Source organism: Xenopus tropicalis, chromosome 8 (assembly GCF_000004195.4).
Source record: "Xenopus tropicalis strain Nigerian chromosome 8, UCB_Xtro_10.0, whole genome shotgun sequence".
In the NCBI taxonomy this organism is placed as follows: domain Eukaryota; kingdom Metazoa; phylum Chordata; class Amphibia; order Anura; family Pipidae; genus Xenopus; species Xenopus tropicalis.
In genome coordinates, this window is record NC_030684.2 from 1841336 (window position 1) to 1862479 (window position 21144).

The 21144-nt window shown below is 54.3% G+C and overlaps 1 protein-coding gene across 2 annotated transcripts; it reads left to right on the plus strand.

The window, feature by feature from the left end:
- The first annotated feature begins 999 nt into the window (after positions 1 to 999).
- Positions 1000 to 5603, plus strand: cysrt1 (cysteine rich tail 1). Of its 2 annotated transcripts, none has more exons than XR_004219565.1 (2): positions 1000 to 1170; positions 4287 to 5603. XR_004219565.1 is itself a non-coding variant. In XM_031890677.1 (2 exons), exons 1-2 carry the CDS (start codon positions 2186 to 2188, stop codon positions 4745 to 4747), a joined length of 528 nt encoding a protein of 175 aa, XP_031746537.1. In that variant the 5' UTR covers positions 1994 to 2185; the 3' UTR covers positions 4748 to 5603. The 2 variants fall into 2 exon arrangements, 1 of the variants encoding a protein (XP_031746537.1); XM_031890677.1 differs by lacking the exon at positions 1000 to 1170 and adding an exon at positions 1994 to 2252.
- Positions 5604 to 21144: the final 15541 nt, after the last annotated feature.

Sequence of the window (21144 nt, forward strand, 5' to 3'; positions counted from 1 at the left end):
GCACTCTAGAGGGGTAAGTGCCCACTCAGCCAGGCAGTGCTGGGCCATCAGCATTAATGAGCCAATCAGTACCTGGGGGGGGCAGGTAAGTGCACTCTAGAGGGGTAAGTGCCCACTCAGCCAGGCAGTGCTGGGCCATAAGCATTAATGAGCCAATCAGTACCCGGGGGGGGGCAGGTAAGTGCACTCTAGAGGGGTAAGTGCCCACTCAGCCAGGCAGTGCTGGGCCATCAGCATTAATGAGCCAATCAGTACCTGGGGGGGCAGGTAAGTGCACTCTAGAGGGGTAAGTGCACACTCAGCCAGGCAGTGCTGGGCCATCAGCATTAATGAGCCAATCAGTACCCGGGGGGGCAGGTAAGTGCACTCTAGAGGGGTAAGTGCCCACTCAGCCAGGCAGTGCTGGGCCATAAGCATTAATGAGCCAATCAGTACCCAGGGGGGGCAGGTAAGTGCACTCTAGAGGGGTAAGTGCCCACTCAGCCAGGCAGTGCCATAAGCATTAATGAGCCAATCAGTACCTGGGGGGGCAGGTAAGTGCACTCTAGAGGGGTAAGTGCACACTCAGCCAGGCAGTGCTGGGCCATCAGCATTAATGAGCCAATCAGTACCCGGGGGGGCAGGTAAGTGCACTCTAGAGGGGTAAGTGCCCACTCAGCCAGGCAGTGCTGGGCCATAAGCATTAATGAGCCAATCAGTACCCAGGGGGGGCAGGTAAGTGCACTCTAGAGGGGTAAGTGCCCACTCAGCCAGGCAGTGCCATAAGCATTAATGAGCCAATCAGTACCTGGGGGGGCAGGTAAGTGCACTCTAGAGGGGTAAGTGCACATTCAGCCAGGCAGTGCAGCTGAGTTACACTTTCCCTTTAAGCCAGGTGGCTGCTGGGACTTGTAGTCCGGGGCAGAACTCCCGGGGGGGGGGCAGTAGGGAGCACCTGATGGGGCAGGTGTCGCAGCGATGCCAAAAATGCGGCTGCAATTTGCATGAGAATGAGAGGGGAGGAGCCAGTGGCTGGCAGTTGGGAGAAACTTGGGTCACACCCGCCTGAAACTCCCCGCTCCCCTCCCCCCCTATAGAAAAGCCTCGCCAGGTGAGCCTGCGCTTCATTCCAGCCTGCAGCAGCGAGTGGGACACCTCCGCCCCCCCGGGACTGGCATGCACCTGGCACAGGTAGGCAACTCCCTCACTCCCTGGGGTGGGGGCACCATGGGGGGCACTGGCTGTACTGGGGGAGCAGCTGCCCCTTTACTGTAGCTCTGTGCCCGGGGGTCCTGTCTAGTTGCCCCCTCTGCCCTGGTCTAGGGGGTTAAACCTGAGTTACCCTATTACTGGGGTATTACTGTTGCTATACAACCTGGTGGGGGGGGGGCTTTAACCCTACACACCCCTGTGGGTGGGTTTCCATCTGCACAGCAGGAAGTGTCCAATATCCAATGGGGGGGGGATGTGGGCACGGTGCCCATACAGATTGGTACTTGTGGCCCCCGGGCTTTGGGATGTTGGTACCACCTTACAGGGCACTGGCACACAAGTCGCTGAGGACATTGGTACATTATTTATCTGCGGGGATCTAATTACTGGGCACAGGATGGCACCCTGCCCACGGGCCCCCGCAGATCTCACTGGGAGTCATTATTATTCCAGTGGGGGGGGGGTATTGCCCCCCCCGGGTATGGGGCCTTATTCTCTCACTAATGCCCAGCTGACAGGTGACGCAGGTGCGGTTCTACGTGTGCATTGCATTCCTTGGCCCCATACGGGTTATTTACCTGTACAGGTGAGTCCCCCCCCCGGCCGGGGAAGTGACACCTCTCCATGGTGCTGGGGAGTCGCGTTACAGGGTTGGAATTACCCAGGGCCCCCCCATCGGATGCTGCTGAGCTGCAACTCCCTGCACCCTACTGACCCCCTTCCGTTACCCACCCCCCCCCATAGAAAATCGCCCGAGCGAATCGGCTGAAGCCGCAGAAAAACTCCCAGCCTAAATTTAGTTCTGCTCTTCCGGCTCGGCTGGTCGGCCCAGTAACTCCCAGTCACCCTCACTGGGGCCCCCATTGTACTGAGCTATTTATACGCGCAACATAAAGGCACAGGTGTGGCCCTTAGAACTCCCAGAATCCCCTGAGGGGCCAGGAGTGGGGGGGAATTCCTTGAAATAAACTTAACGAGCTCCTTAACGACCCCCATGATCCCTGGAAATAACTTGCAGTTGGTCTTTCTTATTCTCTGTGGTTTAGGAATCAGTCGGACAGGTAAGTTGGAAGGGGCCCCACTGGGAGGAAGGGGTCGGAATAAGAACATTGAAAGAATAATGCAGATTATTGGTTGCCAGGGGGGTTATGGCCCTTAGCAACCCAAGGCAGACAGGAAGGGTCACTTGTCTGTTCTATAGGAGGGAAGTGTGAATGGGAGGAATGTTCCATAGATAATAAGTCAGAGGGTTGGAATGTTCCCTTTATTGTATAAGAGACACAAAGGCACATACAGGTGAGTGAGTGTGAGTATCCCCACTGTACCCAGCAGCAGGAGGAGGGGGGGTTGTTTATGCTGCTCTCCCCACAGGAAGTGGTAGGTACCCAGTGAAACAGCTCCCCCTACTCTCACTGTGGGCAATTAGTAATGCCCTGTTGGTACATGGGCTCCCAGAATCCTTAGCTGGCCAGGGTTAGAGCTGATTGGTCGGCCCAACGCACTTATCTCAAAGCAGCGACCAAAGATCTTTCCTGTTTAATGATTAATTGGGTGGAGTTTCAGGGCCGCCTAATGGCTTTATTGCCCCGGGCTTGGAGAGGTCTCCTATGGGGGTAATTGTGTCCCTCGGGGCAGGGAACTCTGGGTAAGTGATGGCTGTAACATAAGGAAGCGGAATCCCCGGCACATCATTGGTTTATTTGTGTTGGCTGCTCTGATTGGCCATTTCCTATTTCTGCTCTATGGGTATTCTTAATGGACAGTACAGCACCATCTACTGCCCCCCCCCCCCCCCCCCCCCCCCAGAGAGAGCAGCTGGGGCAGTTAATTAGAGGTTAATCAGTGATGTCACTTTATGAGTTTTCCATTGGCCGATAAAGCAATTTAATTACTGTCACTTAATAACTTAAATAAACAACTGTTTCCTGTAGTAAATCCATAATCTGCCCTGGGGCAATAAGGCCAGGGGGGTTATAGTGCCATCGTGTACCCACAGTGTGATGTCTTCCCAGGCCCGGACTGGTAATGTGTGGCTACTGGGAATGGCAGGGGGGCTGTTTGTGCCTCTGGGTACTGGGAATGCCAGGGGGGCTGTAAGGTGCCACAGACAGTCACTATTATTGGGCTGGGGGGGGGCTGTTTGTGCCTCTGGGTACTGTGGGAATGCCGGGGGGGCTGTAAGGTGCCACAGACAGTCACTATTTATTGGGCTGGGGGGTGTTTTGCCTCTGGGTACTGGGAATGCGGGGGGCTGTAAGGTGCCACAGACAGTCACTATTTTGGGCTGGGGGGGGCTGTTTGTGCACTGGAATGCCAGGGGGGCTGTAAGGTGCCACAGACAGTCACTATTTATTGGGCTGGGGGGGGGGGGCTGTTTGTGCCTCTGGGTACTGGGAATGCCAGGGGCTGTAAGGTGCCACAGACAGTCACTATTTATTGGGCTGGGGGGGGGCTGTTTGTGCCTTCTGGGTACTGGGAATGCCAGGGGGGCTGTAAGGTGCCACAGACAGTCACTATTTATTGGGCTGGGGGGGGCTGTTTGTGCCTCTGGGTACTGGGAATGCAGGGGGGCTGTAAGGTGCACAGAACAGTCCACTATTTATTGGGCTGCGGGGGGGGGCTGTTTGGGCTCTGGGTACTGGATGCCAGGGGGCTGTAAGCCACAGACAGTCACTATTATTGGGCTGGGGGGCTGTTTGTGCCTCTGGGTACTGGGAATGCCAGGGGGGCTGTAAGGCCACAGACAGTCACTATTTATTGGCTGGGGGGGGGGGCTTTGTGCCTCTGGTACTGGGAATGCCAGGGGGGCTGTAAGGTGCCACAGACAGTCACTATTTATTGGGCTGGGGGGGGCTGTTTGTGCCTCTGGTACTGGAATGCCAGGGGGGCTGTAAGGTGCCACAGACAGTCACTATTTATTGGGTGGGGGGGTTGTTTGTGCCTCTGGGTACTGGAATGCCAGGGGGGCTGTAAGGTGCCACAGACAGTCACTATTTATTGGGCTGGGGGTGGGCTGTTTGTGCCTCTGGGTACTGGGAATGCCAGGGGGGCTGTAAGGTGCCACAGACAGTCACTATTTATTTGCTCTCTTGCAGGCGGTGAGTCGGAGCAGAGGATTAGTTGCCCTTTAATGATGGATAAGGGGGGCAGTGTGCAGAACCCCTATGCCAGTGTGAATATCCCCCGGGCGCAGTTGAAGAGCAGCTTTGTGCGCCGGACCCTGGGGGAGGGCGACCTGGATGGGGTGGTTATTGCCAACCCCGCGGCGGTGCCAAGTTACCCCTCCTACTCCCCGCAGGACAGGTATAGCGGCGACGTGACGTCCCCTGCCCCGTGGGAGGGCAATAAAGTGCGCACCCAGGAGTCATGGCGACGCCCTTACAACCCGTACGCCGACCCTCCCCACAATGGCGGGGGGCACCCCCCGGGTATGTACGCCGTCGACCTGGACAAGAGGAACAAAGGGGCAGCGAGGGCGGAGGAGGAGCCGTGCTGCTGTTACCCCTGCTGCAAATGCTGCCCCTGCTGTCGCAAGAATTGCTGCGTCGTCTCCTAATCTGCCCCCCCTGGGCGCCAGAAAGGGAAAAACTGCCGCTGTAAAGACTGGGGGGGGGGGGGCACCCCGCTTACACTTAGGGGCGGGGCTTTAACCCCTTTGGAACGACTTGCGTTGCCAAATTGTATCCACACTCCTTCCCACGGACAGACACACGGACTCGCATGTTGTTGCCAAGCCAGCGGGACCCTAGCAACCAGCAAAGCGCAGTGCCAAGGCTGCCCTGGAGTCTATGAAGGGATCTGGGGGGTTATTATTGTAACCTAGAATTAATTTATATTTATCCGCAGATTGCAATTTTCCTAATTATATAGTGGGGGGGGGGGGGTCTCTGGGGGTCCAACCCCATTCGCATTCCTACAGCTTCAATGGGACGTTGCAGTTGGTCTTTGATCTAATGTTCCTTGTGGTGCCTGGATTATATCAATTTCATATTTTTATTTGGCAGTCTGGCATTTTAATGGTTTCTAGGGACCCCCTGTCCTTAGCAACCAGGCAGCCATCAGACTAGGAAATGAATAGGAACAAAGAAATAATCATCAATGATCCTATTGGGGGTGCCAGCCCGACAACTGGGGAGTCAGAAAGAGTGGAAAATGAAGACCAACTGCAATGCAGCCTGCAATAGGCAGAATGCTGATGATCCGGCACCTTCCCCTGCATATTGATTGGCTAAATAAAACAAGAGCTGTTGAGGGGAACCTTTACCTTGAAGTGTAGTTACCCTTTAATCTGATGTGTCCCTGTGTGGGCGGAGCTTGCACAGAGACCCGCCCCTGAGGAACGTTGCACAAGATCATTGTTATATTTTTATATACGGAATTAAATGATTGAATTAAAGGCTCCTAAACCGGTAGCGAAGGCTCCTTATTGCCTCTCACTCATCCTGCAGAGCAGGGGCTGCTGGGAGTTGTAGTTCAGCAGTACATACGTATCAACTGCCCCCAACGCTCTGGCACAATCTACAGGTGTTGCTAATCCAGATACCCCCTTGTGCCAACTGGGTCGGAATGTGGGACAGGTACCCGGGCACAGGCTGGGATGGGCAGAAGGGAATATGGGCTGGCACTGGGAATATTCAAGGGGGGGCACAGAGCAGCAGAGAGAGGGACCACAGACTCCAGGTAAGGTGCCCCTGTACCACTGCCGCCCACTCCCCCAGGTGCCACTCTGCTCATTATGCCAATCCTCAGGTGAGCGGGGAGGAGTCACAGTAAGGGGCAGGTAGTCCCACAGGGAGTGCCAGGATACAAAGGAAGGGAATGGGCAGGTAGTCCCAGGGGAGGGGGCAGGTGGTCCCACAAGGGGCTCTAGGAGTTACGGGAAGGGAAGGGGCAGGTAGTCCCACGGAGGTGCCAGGGGAGCGGAGAGGAGTCACAGTAAGGGGCAGGTAGTCCCACGGGGGGTGCCAGGGGAGCAGGCAGGATACACAGGAAGGGAAGGGGCGGCAGCAGGCAGGATACACAGTAAGGGAAGGGGCAGGTAGTCCCAAATGCCAGGGGAGCGGGCAGACACAGTAAGAAGAGAGCAGGTAGTCCCAGAGGGCCAGGGGAGCGGGCAGGATACACAGTAAGGGAAGGGGCAGGTAGTCCCAATGGGGAGGGCAGGATAACATTAGTCCACGGGGGAGAGACGGGCACGGGAATACACAGTAAGGGAAGGAGGCAGGTAGTCCATGGGGTGCCAGGGGAGCGGGGTTGGATCACAGTAAGGGGCAGGTAGTCCCACGGGGGTGCCAGGGAGCGGCTAGATACACAGTAAGGAAGGGGCAGGTATCCCACAGGGGGTGCCAGGAAAGCGGGCAGGATACACAGTAAGGGAAGGGGCAGGTATCCCACGGGGGGGTTCCAGGGGCGGGCAGGATACACAGGAAGGGAAACAGGTGTCCACGGGGGGTGCCAGGGAAGGCGGGCAGGATACACAGGAAGGAAGGGGCAGGTAGTTCCCAACGGGGGTGCCAGGGGAGCGGCAGTCCCCACGGGGGTGCCCAGGGAGCGGGCTGGTATACACAGTAAAGGAAGGGCAGGTAGTCCCACGGGGGGTGCCAGGGGAGCGGGCAGTTCCCACGGGGGGTGCCAGGGGAGCGGGCAGGATACACAGGAAGGGAAGGGGCAGGTAGTCCCACGGGGGGTGCCAGGGGAGCGGGCAGGATACACAGTAAGGGAAGGGGCAGGTAGTCCCACGGGGGGTGCCAGGGAGCGGGCAGGAACACAGGAAGGGAGGGCAGGTAGTCCCACGGGGGTGCCAGGGGAGCGGGCCAGTCCGGGGGGGTGCCAGGGGAGCGGGCAGGATACACAGTAAGGAAGGTGGCAGGTAGTCCCACGGGGGGTGCCAGGGGAAGCGGACAGGATACACAGTAAGGGAAGGGGCAGGTAGTCTCACGGGGGGTGGGGTGCAAGGGGAGGGGGCAGGAGTCACAGTAAGGGAAGGGGCAGGTAGTCCCACGGGGGGTGCCAAGGGGAAGGGGCAGATAGTCCCACAGGGGGTGCCAGGAGTCACAGGAAGGGAAAGGGCAGGTAGTCCCATGGGGGTGCCAGGGGAGCAGGGAGGAGTCACAGGAAGGGGCAGGTAATCCATTGGGGTGCCAGGGGGAGCAGGGGAGGAGTCTACAACAGGAAGGGAGGGGCAGGTAGTCCCAACGGGGGGTGCCAGAAGTCACAGGAAGGGAAGGGGCAGGTAGTCCCACGGGGAGACCAGGGGAAGGGGCAGATAGTCCCACGGGGGGTGCCAGGAGTCACAGGAAGGGAAGGGGCAGGTAGTCCCATGGGGGGTGCCAGGAGTCACAGGAAGGGAAGGGGCAGGTAGTCCCACGGGGGGTGCCAGGGGAGCAAGGAGGAGTCACAGGAAGGGGCAGGTAGTCCCACGGGGGGTGCCAGGGGAGCAGGCAGGAGTCACAGGAAGGGAAGGGGCAGGTAGTCCCACGGGGGGTGCAAGGGGAGGGGGCAGAACTCACAGTAAGGGAAGGGGCAGGTAGGTTCCCACGGTACAGGCCCATTCTGTGCTACTGTTACAAGTGATCTATTGAGTGCAGCTATTTACCTTCCCGTGGGCCGTGCAGGCAGGGCAAACAGGTGCCAATCAGGGGCCCGAGGAGCAGACAATGGGGCAATTGTTTGGCCAGTGGGAGCTGAATGGCGGCTTTGTGCCGAGAGGAGAATAAGGGAGTCTGTGGCACAATGGGGAGAAGCTGCCTCTCTACTGATTTCTGGGAAAGATTCTGCAGAGTGTCAGCTCCTGTGCAAATCTACCCCCAACCCCCTATCGGGGGTCCAAGGCAGGGAGGTAACAGGTACGTACAGGTGCCCAGGGGGTATTCATGGAAAACTGGCACAAAAGCCTCTTTAATCATTGTCTTGCAGGGGATGCTGGGAGTTAATCACTGTCTTGCAGGGGATGCTGGGAGTTATTCAACCCCCCCCACCAACTGCCACAACCACAAGGGTTACAAGGATTCTGCCCCCAACAGCTCCCTGCGCTGCTCACTCAGGTCCCAACCAGATCAGTCTCCCTGTTGTTTACTCCATAGCAACCGGCAGGTCTGGATTGTGAGGGGGGGGGGGTGATCTGCTGGGATTGGTCGGTTTGTTTTCACAAAGTTTGTGCCCAAAACAGAGGGAAGTCTCTATACTACTATACTGTCAACTAGTGACCCGCATCTGATTGGCCAGCTGGTGATTAACTGGGCACAGAGACTTTCCAGCTGGGTAACTGGGGCTTCGCCTGGCTGGGCATGGCCGTAACTAATTAATGTGTGCAGCTCGTTAGGCCCCAAATTACCTGAAGGGAAAACAAACACCTGACGTGAATCATATGAACCTTGGGACTGAGGCGCTTGTCTGGATCTGCCTCCCCCCCCCCAAATTATAGCCTTCAGGGGTATGAAACTATGGAAAGAGAGCAGCCCAGGAGCAGGAGTACAGAGAATCAGAGCTCTGTACCTGGTAATTGTACTAGGGGGGAGTAATTTGGATCACTTTACCCGGGGGAGGTTCCTGCCTGACCATTGAAAAGGAGAGCAGCCCAGGAGCAGGAAGTACAGAGAATCAGAGCTCTTCACCTGGGTGAAGTTGGGGGAGATGGATTCACTTTACCCAGGGGGGGTGTTCCTGCCTGACTCATTGGAAAAGAGATGCTAGGGCCTCAGGAGCAGGAAGTAACGAGAACAGCTCTGTACTGGTGAGTACTGGGGGGGAGATTGATCACTTAATCTCCAGGGGGGGGTTTCTCTGCTGACCATTGGGAAAGAGAGCAGCCCGAGCAGGAAGTAGCGAGAGACATCAGACTCGTACCTGGGTAAGTACTGGGGGGAGATGATGTCACTTACCCAGGGGGGGTTCCTGCAATGACCATGGGAAAGAGAGCAGCCAGGAAGATGAAGTAACAGAGAATCAGAGCTCGTACCTAGGTAAGTACTGGGGGGGAAGATTGGGATTCACCTTACCTGCAGCGGTAGTTCCTAGCTCTGACCATTGGGAAAAGATGAGCCAGCCCCAGGAGCAGGACGTACATTGTTCATTTGTGACCTCGATAGCTTGATGTAATGAATCTGGCTGTTTATTTATGACTCCTTGTACTTACAGACTCCTGCAGCCCTCCTTGAGGCACATGACCCTCTGCTATATATAAATATAAATGTCAGAGTGGGAAGCAGGTTTATACTGGGACATTTCTATTGGTTGTCACTTAGTCTTGGACAGATATCTTACGTGGGAGGGAGGTCGTTGTACATTGGGCACGCTGCGGCCCAAGTGGCTACAAGCAGGTTACCACCATATAGATTTATACATGCACCATAACTCCCTGTCTATAGTGCCAGCCCAGTGACAGATGTTGATCTTAGGAGACCCATGATATGCCCTGGATTCCCAGTACCCAGCGGCACCAAAACCCCCCCCCCCAGCTCAAATAAATAGTGACTGTCCTTGGCACGCTTAACAGCCCCCCTGGCATTCCCAGTACCCGAGAGGCACAAACATCCCCCCACCAAGCCCAATAAATAGTGGACTGCTGTGCACCTTAACAGCCCCTTGGGCAATTCCAGTACCTCAGAGGCTACAAACAGCCCCCACCAGCCCAATAAACGTGACTGTGCTGTGGCACCTTACAGCCCCTGGCCATTCCAGTACCACAGAGCACAAACAACCCCCCCCCAGCCCCCCAGCCCAATAAATGTGACTGTCTGTGGCACCCTTACAGCCCCCCTGGCATTCACGTAACCCAGAGGCTACAAACAGCCCCCCCAGCCCAATAAATACGTGACTGTCTGTGCCCTTACAGCCCCCCTGGCATTCCCGTACCACAGAGGCACAAACACCCCCCCGCCCAATAAATAGTGACTGTCTGTGGCACCTTGACAGGCCCTCCTGGCATTCCCAGGTACCCAGTAGGCAACAAAACACCCCCCCAGCCAGCCCAATAATTAAGGACATGTCTGTGGCACCTTAACATCCCCCCCTGGCAATTCCAGTACCAGAGGCACAAACAGCCCGCCCCCCAGGCCCAATAAATATGATCTGTCTGTGGCACTCTACAAGCCTCCCTGCCAATTCCCAGTACCGCCAGAGGCAACAAACAGCCCCTCAGCCCAATAAAATAGTGACTGTCCTGTGCACCTACAGCCCCCTTGGCATTCCCAGTACCAGAGGCAGCAAACATCCCCCCCAGCCCATAAAGTAGTGACTGTCTGTGGCACCCTTACAAGCCCCCTGGCTATTCAGTACCCAGAGCATACAGACAGCCCCCCCCAGGCCCAATAAATAGGGACTGTCTGTGGCACCTTACTAGCCCCCCTGGCATTTCCCAGTAACCCAGAGGCTACAAAACACCCCCCTCAGCCCCAATGAAAATGAGTGACTGTCCTGTGCACCTATTAACAGCCCCCCTTAAGCCCATTCCGCAGTTCCCCAGAGGCACAAACAAGCCCCCCCATACACCAATAAATAGTGACTGTCTGTGCACCGTTCCAGCTCCCTCCGGCATTCCAGTACGTCAGAGGCACATAACAGCCCGCCCAGCCCAATAAATAGTGACTGTCTGTGGCATCCTTACAGGCCCCCTGGCATTCCCATACCCAGAGCACAAACAGAGCCCCTCCCATCCCAATAAATAGTGACTGTCTGTGGCACCTACAGCCCCCCTGGCATTCCCAGACTCAAGAGGCAACAAACACCTCACCCCAGCCAATAAATAGTGACTGTCTGTGGGGCAGCCTACAGCCCCCCTGGCATTCCAGTCCTCAGAGGCATCAAACAGCCCCTACCCAGCCCAATAAATAGTGACTGTCTGTGGCACCTTACAGCCCCCCCTGGCATTCCCAGTAACCCAGCTGGAGGCACAAACACCCCCCCCTAGCCAATAAATATGACTGTCTTGGCCCTACAGCCCCTGGCATTTCGCCAGTACCTCAGAGGCACAAAACCACCCCCCAGCCCAATAAATTAGTGACTGTCTGTGCAACCTTACACAGCCCCCCCTGCATTCCAGTACCCCCGAGGCACACGCCCCGCCCCAGCCCAATGAATTAGTGACCTGTCTGTGGCAAACCTACAGAGCCCCCCCTGGCTTTCCCAGTACCAGAAGCACAAACAGCTCCCCCCAGCCCAATAAATAGGACTGTCTGTGCATCCTTGACAGCCCCCCCTGGCAATTCCCCAAGTACTTCAGAGCACAAACACCCCCCCTCATGCCCAATAAAAGGATCGTCTGTGGACTTCCCACCCCCTGGCAGTTCCCAGACCCAGAGGCACAAACAGCCCCACCCAGCCCAAATAATAGTGACTGTCCTGTGGCACCTTACCAGCCCCCCTGGCATCCCAGTACGCCAGGAGGCACAAACAGCCCCCCACCCAATAAATAGTGACTGTCTGTGGCACCTTCACCCCCCTGGCATCCCAGTAAACCAGAGGCCACAAACAGCCCCCCCAGCCAAAAATAGTGACTGTCTGTGGCAGCTTAACAGCCCCCCCTGGCATTCCCAGTACCCAGAGCAAACAAACAGGCCCCACCCCCAGCCATACAAATGTGACTGTCTGTGGCATCTTCCACCCCCCCTGGCATTCCAGTACCCAGAGGCTACAAACAGCCCCCCCAGCCCAATAAATAGTGACTGTCTGTTGGCACCTTTACAGCCCCCCTGGCTCCAGTACCCAGTAGCTAACAAACAGCCCCCCAAGCTCCAAAATAGATGACGTCGTGCAGCTTTCCACCCCGCGGCAGTCCAGTACCCCAGAGGCACAACACCCCCCCAGCCCCAATAGATAGTGACTGTCTGTGGCACCTACAGCCAACCTGGCATTCCCAGTACCTCATGAAGGCACAAAACCCCCCCCCCAGCCGCAATAAATAGTGACTGTCTGTGGCACACATTTACAGCCCCGCTGGCATTCTCCAGTACTCGAGGCACAAACAGTCCCCCCCCACCGCAAGTAAATAGTGACTGTCTGTGGCAACCTACAGCCCCCTGGCATTTCCCCAAGACTCCAGAGGCACAAACAGCCCCCCCCCCAAGCCCAATAAATATGACTGTCTGTGGCATCCTTACAGCCCCCTGCAATTCCCAAGTCCAGAGGCACAAACAGCCCCCGCCCTCAAGCCCAATAATAGTGACTGGCTGTGGCACCTTTAGCAGCCCTGGCATTCCCAGTAACCCTAGAGGCACAAACAGATCCCCCGCAGCCAATAAATAGTGACTGTCCTGTGGCAACCTGTACAGCCCCCCCTGGCATTCGTACCCCAGAGTCACAAACAGCCCCCCCCCCAGCCCTAATAAATAGTGACTGTTGGGCACTTATAGCCTCCCTGGCATTCCCAGTAACCCAAGAGGCACAAACACCCCCAGGCCCAATAAATGTGACTGTGCCTGTGCACCTTACAGCCCCCTGGCAATTCCAGTACTCAGCACAAACATGCCCCCTCAGCAACAATAAAAGGACTGCTGTGGCTACTTACAGCCGACCCCTGGCATCCCAGTACCGTCAGAGGCACAAAACAGTCCCCCCCCAGCCCAATAAATAGTGACTGTCTGTGGCACCTTACAAGCCCCCTGGCATTCCCTTACCCAGAGCACAAAACAGCCCCCCAGCCCAATAAATAGTTGACCTGTCCTGTGGACCTACAGCCCCCGTCCTGGCAATTCCCTAGTACCCCGCAGAGGCACAAACAGCCCCCCCCCCAGCCCCAATAAATAGCTTGGACTGGTGCTGTGGCAACTACAGCCCCCTGGCATATTTCCCAATACCTCATTAGAGGCAAAACAAACAGCCCCCCCAGCCATAATAGTGACTGGTCCTCTGTGGCAACCATTTCCACCCCCGGCTATTCCAGTACCAGAGCACAAACAGCCCCTGCCCCGTCCAGCCTAATAAATACGTGACTGTCTGTGGCATCCTTACAGCCCCCCTGGCATTCCAGAGTACCAGTAGGCACACACAGCCCCCACCCCCAGCCCAATAATAGTTGAGCTGTCCTGTGGTCACTACAGCCCCCTGCGATTTCCCAGTACCCAGAGCCAAAACAGCCCCCCCCCCGTCCCATAAATTATTGACTGTCTGTGCACCTTACATGCCCCCCGGCATTCCCTAAGTACTCCAGAGGCACAAACAGCCCCCAGCCAATATAGTGAAGGTCGTGGCACCTTACAGCCCCCTCTGGCATTCCAGTACCACCAGTAGGCAACAAACCGCCCCCCCAACAGCCCAATAAATAGTGACTGTCTGTCGGCACCTTACAGCCCCTTCCGGCATTCCAGTACCGAGCACAAACAGCCCTCCCCCAGCCAATAAATATTGACTGTCTGGTTCCCCTGCCCCCAGTGCCGGCAGAACACGCCCACCCCGCGCGGAGGGGTCGCCATGTTGGACTTGGACCTGACGGCGTTCTTGGCGGTGAAAGCGGAGAGGGAGCACCCTCGGTGTGCCAGCAGGGCCCCGCAGCCGGACTGTGAGCTCAAAATGTTTGCCAAGAACACACCAATCAGCAGGCAGCCTGCCGGGCACGAAACCGTCTCCGAACCCCGATTTCCCAGGAGGATTTGCTGTAAAAACTGGTGGTGCGGCTGCTGCTGCAACTGTGTGTGAGGCGGGAAAGGGTATCAATAAGCCCCTCCCCAATCAGCAAAGGGGCGGAGAAAACAGAACGTGAGGTTAAGCTATCCCATGTCAATTAGCCCCAAAGGTATCTGCCCCTGGCTAAGTGACTCCTATCTCCCCCCAGTACTTACCCAGGTACAGAGCTCTGATTCTCTGTACTTCCTGCTCCTGGGCTGCTCTCTTTCCCATGGTCAGGCAGGAACCCCCCCTGGGTAAGTGAATCCAATCTCCCCCCAGTACTTACCCAGGTACAGAGCTCTGATTCTCTGTACTTCCTGCTCCTGGGCTGCTCTCTTTCCCATGGTCAGGCAGGACCCCCTGGGTAAGGATCCTCCCCCAGTACTTACCCAGGTACAGAGCTCTGATTCTCTGTACTTCCTGCTCCTGGGCTGCTCTCTTTCCCATGGTCAGGCAGGAACCTCCCCCTGGGTAAGTGAATCCAATCTCCCCCAGTACTTACCCAGGTACAGAGCTCTGATTCTCTGTACTTCCTGCTCCTGGGCTGCTCTCTTTCCCATGGTCAGGCAGGAACCTCCCCCTGGGTAAGTGAATCCAATCTCCCCCCAGTACTTACCCAGGTACAGAGCTCTGATTCTCTGTACTTCCTGCTCCTGGGCTGCTCTCTTTCCATGGTCAGACAGGAACCCCCCTGGGTAAGTGAATCCAATCTCCCCCAGTACTTACCCAGGTACAGAGCTCTGATTCTCTGTACTTCCTGCTCCTGGGCTGCTCTCTTTCCCATGGTCAGACAGGAACCCCCCCTGGGTAAGTGAATCCAATCTCCCCCCAGTACTTACCCAGGTACAGAGCTCTGATTCTCTGTACTTCCTGCTCCTGGGCTGCTCTCTTTCCCATGGTCAGACAGGAACCTCCCCTGGGTAAGTGAATCCAATCTCCCCCAGTACTTACCCAGGTACAGAGCTCTGATTCTCTGTACTTCCTGCTCCTGGGCTGCTCTCTTTCCCATGGTCAGGCAGGAACCTCCCCCTGGGTAAGTGAATCCAATCTCCCCCCAGTACTTACCCAGGTACAGAGCTCTGATTCTCTGTACTTCCTGCTCCTGGGCTGCTCTCTTTCCCATGGTCAGGCAGGAACCCCCCCCCCCCCCGGGTAAGTGAATCCAATCTTCCCCGAGAGCTCTGTACCTGGGTAAGTAAAGGGGGAGACTGGATTCACTTACCCAAGCAAATGGGGCCAAGTTTATTGCCCCATAGTGATACATTTCTAACACAGAGCACAGGGAAGACAATAACTATTACTGTGTAATACAAAGGCTCAGTTGTTACCAGAAATGATTTTATGTAAACAAATAATAAAGTCTTGTTAAACATAAGATGATTTGCAAAGATTATCCTTATCATTTACAGTAGGGGGTACAGTATCCCTTATAATACATGAGTGATACTCAGAGTTCCCTGTATAACTCAGCCTGCAGCCTTGTGCCTTTATATGGGGGGCACAGAACCCCTCAGTGACTGCTAATATCCTTATCATTTACAGTAGGGGGTACATTATCCCTTATAATACATGAGTGATACTCAGAGTTCCCTGTATAACTCAGCCTGCAGCCTTGTGCCTTTATATGGGGGGCACAGAACCCCTCAGTGACTGCTAATATCCTTATCATTTACAGTAGGGGGTACATTATCCCTTATAATACATGAGTGATACTACATTGGGGTGCAGCTGGAGATTACTACTCCCCCCCAACTAGTAACAACTACCCATGGTTTCTAACTACATTCATGTAACTGCTATTTCCTACCAGCAGATGTCGCCCTAGACTGGGAAATTGGGGTTTGTTTCTCCAATAAGCTACAGACAAGGAGTCCGGCTGCACGGAACCAGTGTATATGCCACTCGTCAGGGTATAAATACAAAAGATGGGGGTCACTGTAACTGAGGGGTGCCATGGGCCCAGCGTGCACTAAGCATTTTCAAGGCTCGACTACTTACAGAAATACAGAGCTCTGATTCTCTGTACTTCCTGCTCCTGGGCTGCTCTCTTTCCCATGGTCAGGCAGGAACCCCCCCCTGGGTAAGTGAATCCAATCTCCCCCCAGTACTTACCCAGGTACAGAGCTCTGATTCTCTGTACTTCCTGCTCCTGGGCTGCTCTCTTTCCCATGGTCAGACAGGAACCCCCCCTGGGTAAGTGAATCCAATCTCCCCCCAGTACTTACCCAGGTACAGAGCTCTGATTCTCTGTACTTCCTGCTCCTGGGCTGCTCTCTTTCCCATGGTCAGGCAGGAACCTCCCCCTGGGTAAGTGAATCCAATCTCCCCCCAGTACTTACCCAGGTACAGAGCTCTGATTCTCTGTACTTCCTGCTCCTGGGCTGCTCTCTTTCCCATGGTCAGACAGGAACCCCCCCCTGGGTAAGTGAATCCAATCTCCCCCCAGTACTTACCCAGGTACAGAGCTCTGATTCTCTGTACTTCCTGCTCCTGGGCTGCTCTCTTTCCCATGGTCAGACAGGAACCCCCCCCTGGGTAAGTGAATCCAATCTCCCCCCAGTACTTACCCAGGTACAGAGCTCTGATTCTCTGTACTTCCTGCTCCTGGGCTGCTCTCTTTCCCATGGTCAGGCAGGAAACCCCCCCCCCTGGGTAAGTGAATCCAATCTCCCCCCAGTACTTACCCAGGTACAGAGCTCTGATTCTCTGTACTTCCTGCTCCTGGGCTGCTCTCTTTCCCATGGTCAGACAGGAACCTCCCCCTGGGTAAGTGAATCCAATCTCCCCCCAGTACTTACCCAGGTACAGAGCTCTGATTCTCTGTACTTCCTGCTCCTGGGCTGCTCTCTTTCCCATGGTCAGGCAAGGAGGAGGAGCCTAGAACCTATAGTAAGTTGGTTGTTCTTGCCCTAACACACTAAATGCAAAAGGGGTTCTAGATCATTTCTGTAGTAATTTAGCCCCTCCCATAGCCGGACATAATGGACGTTGCTCTATACAACTCCCGGAGCATGCTGGGAGTTCTGGACGTACCCAGTCTATGCATTCCTAAGGTTAAAGGGATATTTGCACAGAACCTCCCATGATTCCTTGCAGCAGGCCAATAGCCAGTATTCCCTGTGTATTAAGTGTCAAGGGGTAAGAGGGTGTAGAGAAATAAGGGGCTGGGGGGCTGCTATGTGCCACAGAGTGATACCCCTGGGCTGGGGGGCACACTGGGCGGTGCCAGCGCTGGAATCAATGGAGGTTTCCCATTACCTGCCATAATGATTTATTTACCAGGAGGCAATAAATGATGCAGGAAGGCACTGGCACTTTGTGGGTCAGGGAGGGGGGTACGGGCACGGCTATTGCCCCATGCCAATAAGGTGCCTATGGGCATAGTGACCCCCTGCTGCCCCCCCATGCACACTGGGAGCCAGGCTGCCAATGGGCTGGGCCTTTACTTAGCTGGGAGGTTATAATGGAGCAGATGGGCTGTTCCTGCCCCAGGGGGGGCATGAGGGCAAATATTAGTCACTATTAGTGCCTCCCTGTAACCCCAGCACCAGAGAAAGAAATACCCGCCCCTGTGCCTGACACTGTGTTAGGGGTAAAGGTACAGAGCTCTGATTCTCTGTACTTCCTGCTCCTGGGCTGCTCTCTTTCCCATGGTCAGGCAGGAACCTCCCCCCTGGGTAAGTGAATCCAATCTCCCCCCAGTACTTACCCAGGTACAGAGCTCTGATTCTCTGTACTTCCTGCTCCTGGGCTGCTCTCTTTCCCATGGTCAGACAGGAACCCCCCCCCCATGGGTAAGTGAATCCAATCTCCCCCCAGTACTTACCCAGGTACAGAGCTCTGATTCTCTGTACTTCCTGCTCCTGGGCTGCTCTCTTTCCCATGGTCAGACAGGAACCTCCCCCTGGGTAAGTGAATCCAATCTCCCCCCAGTACTTACCCAGGTACAGAGCTCTGATTCTCTGTACTTCCTGCTCCTGGGCTGCTCTCTTTCCCATGGTCAGACAGGAACCTCCCCCTGGGTAAGTGAATCCAATCTCCCCCCAGTACTTACCCAGGTACAGAGCTCTGATTCTCTGTACTTCCTGCTCCTGGGCTGCTCTCTTTCCCATGGTCAGGCAGGAACCTCCCCCTGGGTAAGTGAATCCAATCTCCCCCCAGTACTTACCCAGGTACAGAGCTCTGATTCTCTGTACTTCCTGCTCCTGGGCTGCTCTCTTTCCCATGGTCAGGCAGGAACCTCCCCCTGGGTAAGTGAATCCAATCTCCCCCCAGTACTTACCCAGGTACAGAGCTCTGATTCTCTGTACTTCCTGCTCCTGGGCTGCTCTCTTTCCCATGGTCAGGCAGGAACCTCCCCCTGGGTAAGTGATTCTCTGTACTTCCTGTTCTTGGGTGCCTCTATATTTCCCAGCAGCCCCTGTGTGTCAGGTGGGGGGGGTGGAGCTGAATCACTATATAAATAGCAGATATCTGGGTGACTGCCCAAGGTGGGGCCCCTAGCAACCACCGGGCCCCGTCGCTCTTTCCTTAATCACATCCTTATGGGAATATCAGCTGAACCCTTAACGTTCCAGTCCTGCCAGGAATTCCCACCCGCTTGCCTGGAAGTGTTTGGCCGCCCAACTGCGCCAGCGGCGTCACAGTCCCCGGCAACAACAATCACCAGAGCGGAAATGAATCCAGTCGGCCCCTTGCGCACGTGAGCTCACACTCACCCCCCCCCCCCAGTTATGCATTCAGTCCCAGCTCTGCCCCATCAGCATTTATTAATGTAGTGCCCCCTAGTGGTGCAGCAATGTATTGTGTATAGTAGGGTAAGGGGGACCAAGAGCTTACAATCTAGAGTCTATAGTACATACAGAGGCATGTAGGGTAAGGGGACCAAGAGCTTACAATCTAGAGTCTATAGTACATACAGGGGCATGTAGGGTAAGGGGGACCAAGAGCTTACAATCTAGAGTATTTAGTACATACAGGGGCATGTAGGGTAAGGGGGACCAAGAGCTTACAATCTAGAGTCTATAGTACATACAGAGGCATGTAGGGTAAGGGGACCAAGAGCTTACAATCTAGAGTATTTAGTACATACAGGGGCATGTAGGGTAAGGGGACCAAGAGCTTACAATCTAGAGTATTTAGTACATACAGGGGCATGTAGGGTAAGGGGGACCAAGAGCTTACAATCTAGAGTCTATAGTACATACAGAGGCATGTAGGGTAAGGGGACCAAGAGCTTACAATCTAGAGTATTTAGTACATACAGGGGCATGTAGGGTAAGGGGGACCAAGAGCTTACAATCTAGAGTATTTAGTACATACAGGGGCATGTAGGGTAAGGGGACCAAGAGCTTACAATCTAGAGTATTTAGTACATACAGGGGCATGTAGGGTAAGGGGGACCAAGAGCTTACAATCTAGAGTATTTAGTACATACAGGGGCATGTAGGGTAAGGGGACCAAGAGCTTACAATCTAGAGTATTTAGTACATACAGGGGCATGTAGGGTAAGGGGGACCAAGAGCTTACAATCTAGAGTATTTAGTACATACAGAGGCATGTAGGGTAAGGGGACCAAGAGCTTACAATCTAGAGTATTTAGTACATACAGGGGCATGTAGGGTAAGGGGGACCAAGAGCTTACAATCTAGAGTATTTAGTACATACAGGGGCATGTAGGGTAAGGGGACCAAGAGCTTACAATCTAGAGTATTTAGTACATACAGGGGCATGTAGGGTAAGGGGGACCAAGAGCTTACAATCTAGAGTATTTAGTACATACAGGGGCATGTAGGGTAAGGAGGACCAAGAGCTTACAATTTAGAGTATTTAGTACATACAGGGGCATGTAGGGTAAGGGGGACCAAGAGCTTACAATCTAGAGTATTTAGTACATACAGGGGCATGTAGGGTAAGGGGGACCAAGAGCTTACAATCTAGAGTATTTAGTACATACAGGGGCATGTAGGGTAAGGGGGACCAAGAGCTTACAATCTAGAGTATTTAGTACATACAGGGGCATGTAGGGTAAGGGGGACCAAGAGCTTACAATCTAGAGTATTTAGTACATACAGGGGCATGTAGGGTAAGGGGGACCAAGAGCTTACAATCTAGAGTATTTAGTACATACAGGGGCATGTAGGGTAAGGGGGACCAAGAGCTTACAATCTAGAGTATTTAGTACATACAGGGGCATGTAGGGTAAGGGGACCAAGAGCTTACAATCTAGAGTATTTAGTACATACAGGGGCATGTAGGGTAAGGGGACCAAGAGCTTACAATCTAGAGTATTTAGTACATACAGGGGCATGTAGGGTAAGGGGGACCAAGAGCTTACAATCTAGAGTATTTAGTACATACAGGGGCAATGTAGGGTAAGGGGACCCAAGAGCTTACAATCTAGAGTATTTAGTACATACAGGGGCATGTAGGGTAAGGGGACCAAGAGCTTACAATCTAGAGTATTTAGTACATACAGGGGCATGTAGGGTAAGGGGGACCAAGAGCTTACAATCTAGAGTATTTAGTACATACAGGGGCATGTAGGGTAAGGGGGACCAAGAGCTTACAATCTAGAGTATTTAGTACATACAGGGGCATGTAGGGTAAGGGGGACCAAGAGCTTACAATCTAGAGTATTTAGTACATACAGGGGCATGTAGGGTAAGGGGACCAAGAGCTTACAATCTAGAGTATTTAGTACATACAGGGGCATGTAGGGTAAGGGGACCAAGAGCTTACAATCTAGAGTATTTAGTACATACAGGGGCATGTAGGGTAAGGGGGACCAAGAGCTTACAATCTAGAGTATTTAGTACATACAGGGGCATGTAGGGTAAGGGGGACCAAGAGCTTACAATCTAGAGTATTTAGTACATACAGGGGCATGTAGGGTAAGGGGGACCAAGAGCTTACAATCTAGAGTATTTAGTACATACAGGGGCATGTAGGGTAAGGGGACCAAGAGCTTACATCTAGAGTCTATAGTACATACAGGGGCATGTAGGGTAAGGGGACCAAGAGCTTACAATCTAGAGTATTTAGTACATACAGGGGCATGTAGGGTAAGGGGACCAATAGCTTTAACAATCTAGAGTATTTAGTACATACAGGGGCATGTAGGGTAAGGGGACCAAGAGCTTACAATCTAGAGTATTTAGTACATACAGGGGCATGTAGGGTAAGGGGACCAAGAGCTTACAATCTAGAGTATTTAGTACATACAGGGGCATGTAGGGTAAGGGGACCAATAGCTTACAATCTAGAGTATATAGTACATACAGGGGCATGTAGGGTAAGGGGACCAAGAGCTTACAATCTAGAGTATTTAGTACATACAGGGGCATGTAGGGT

Coding starts and splice junctions, on each gene's coding strand:
- cysrt1 (XM_031890677.1), top strand. CDS start 2,186: ATGATCCCTGGAAATAACTTGCAGTTGGTCTTTCTTATTCTCTGTGGT. Junction 2,253..4,286: donor TTTAGGAATCAGTCGGACAG/GTAAGTTGGAAG, acceptor GCTCTCTTGCAG/GCGGTGAGTCGGAGCAGAGG.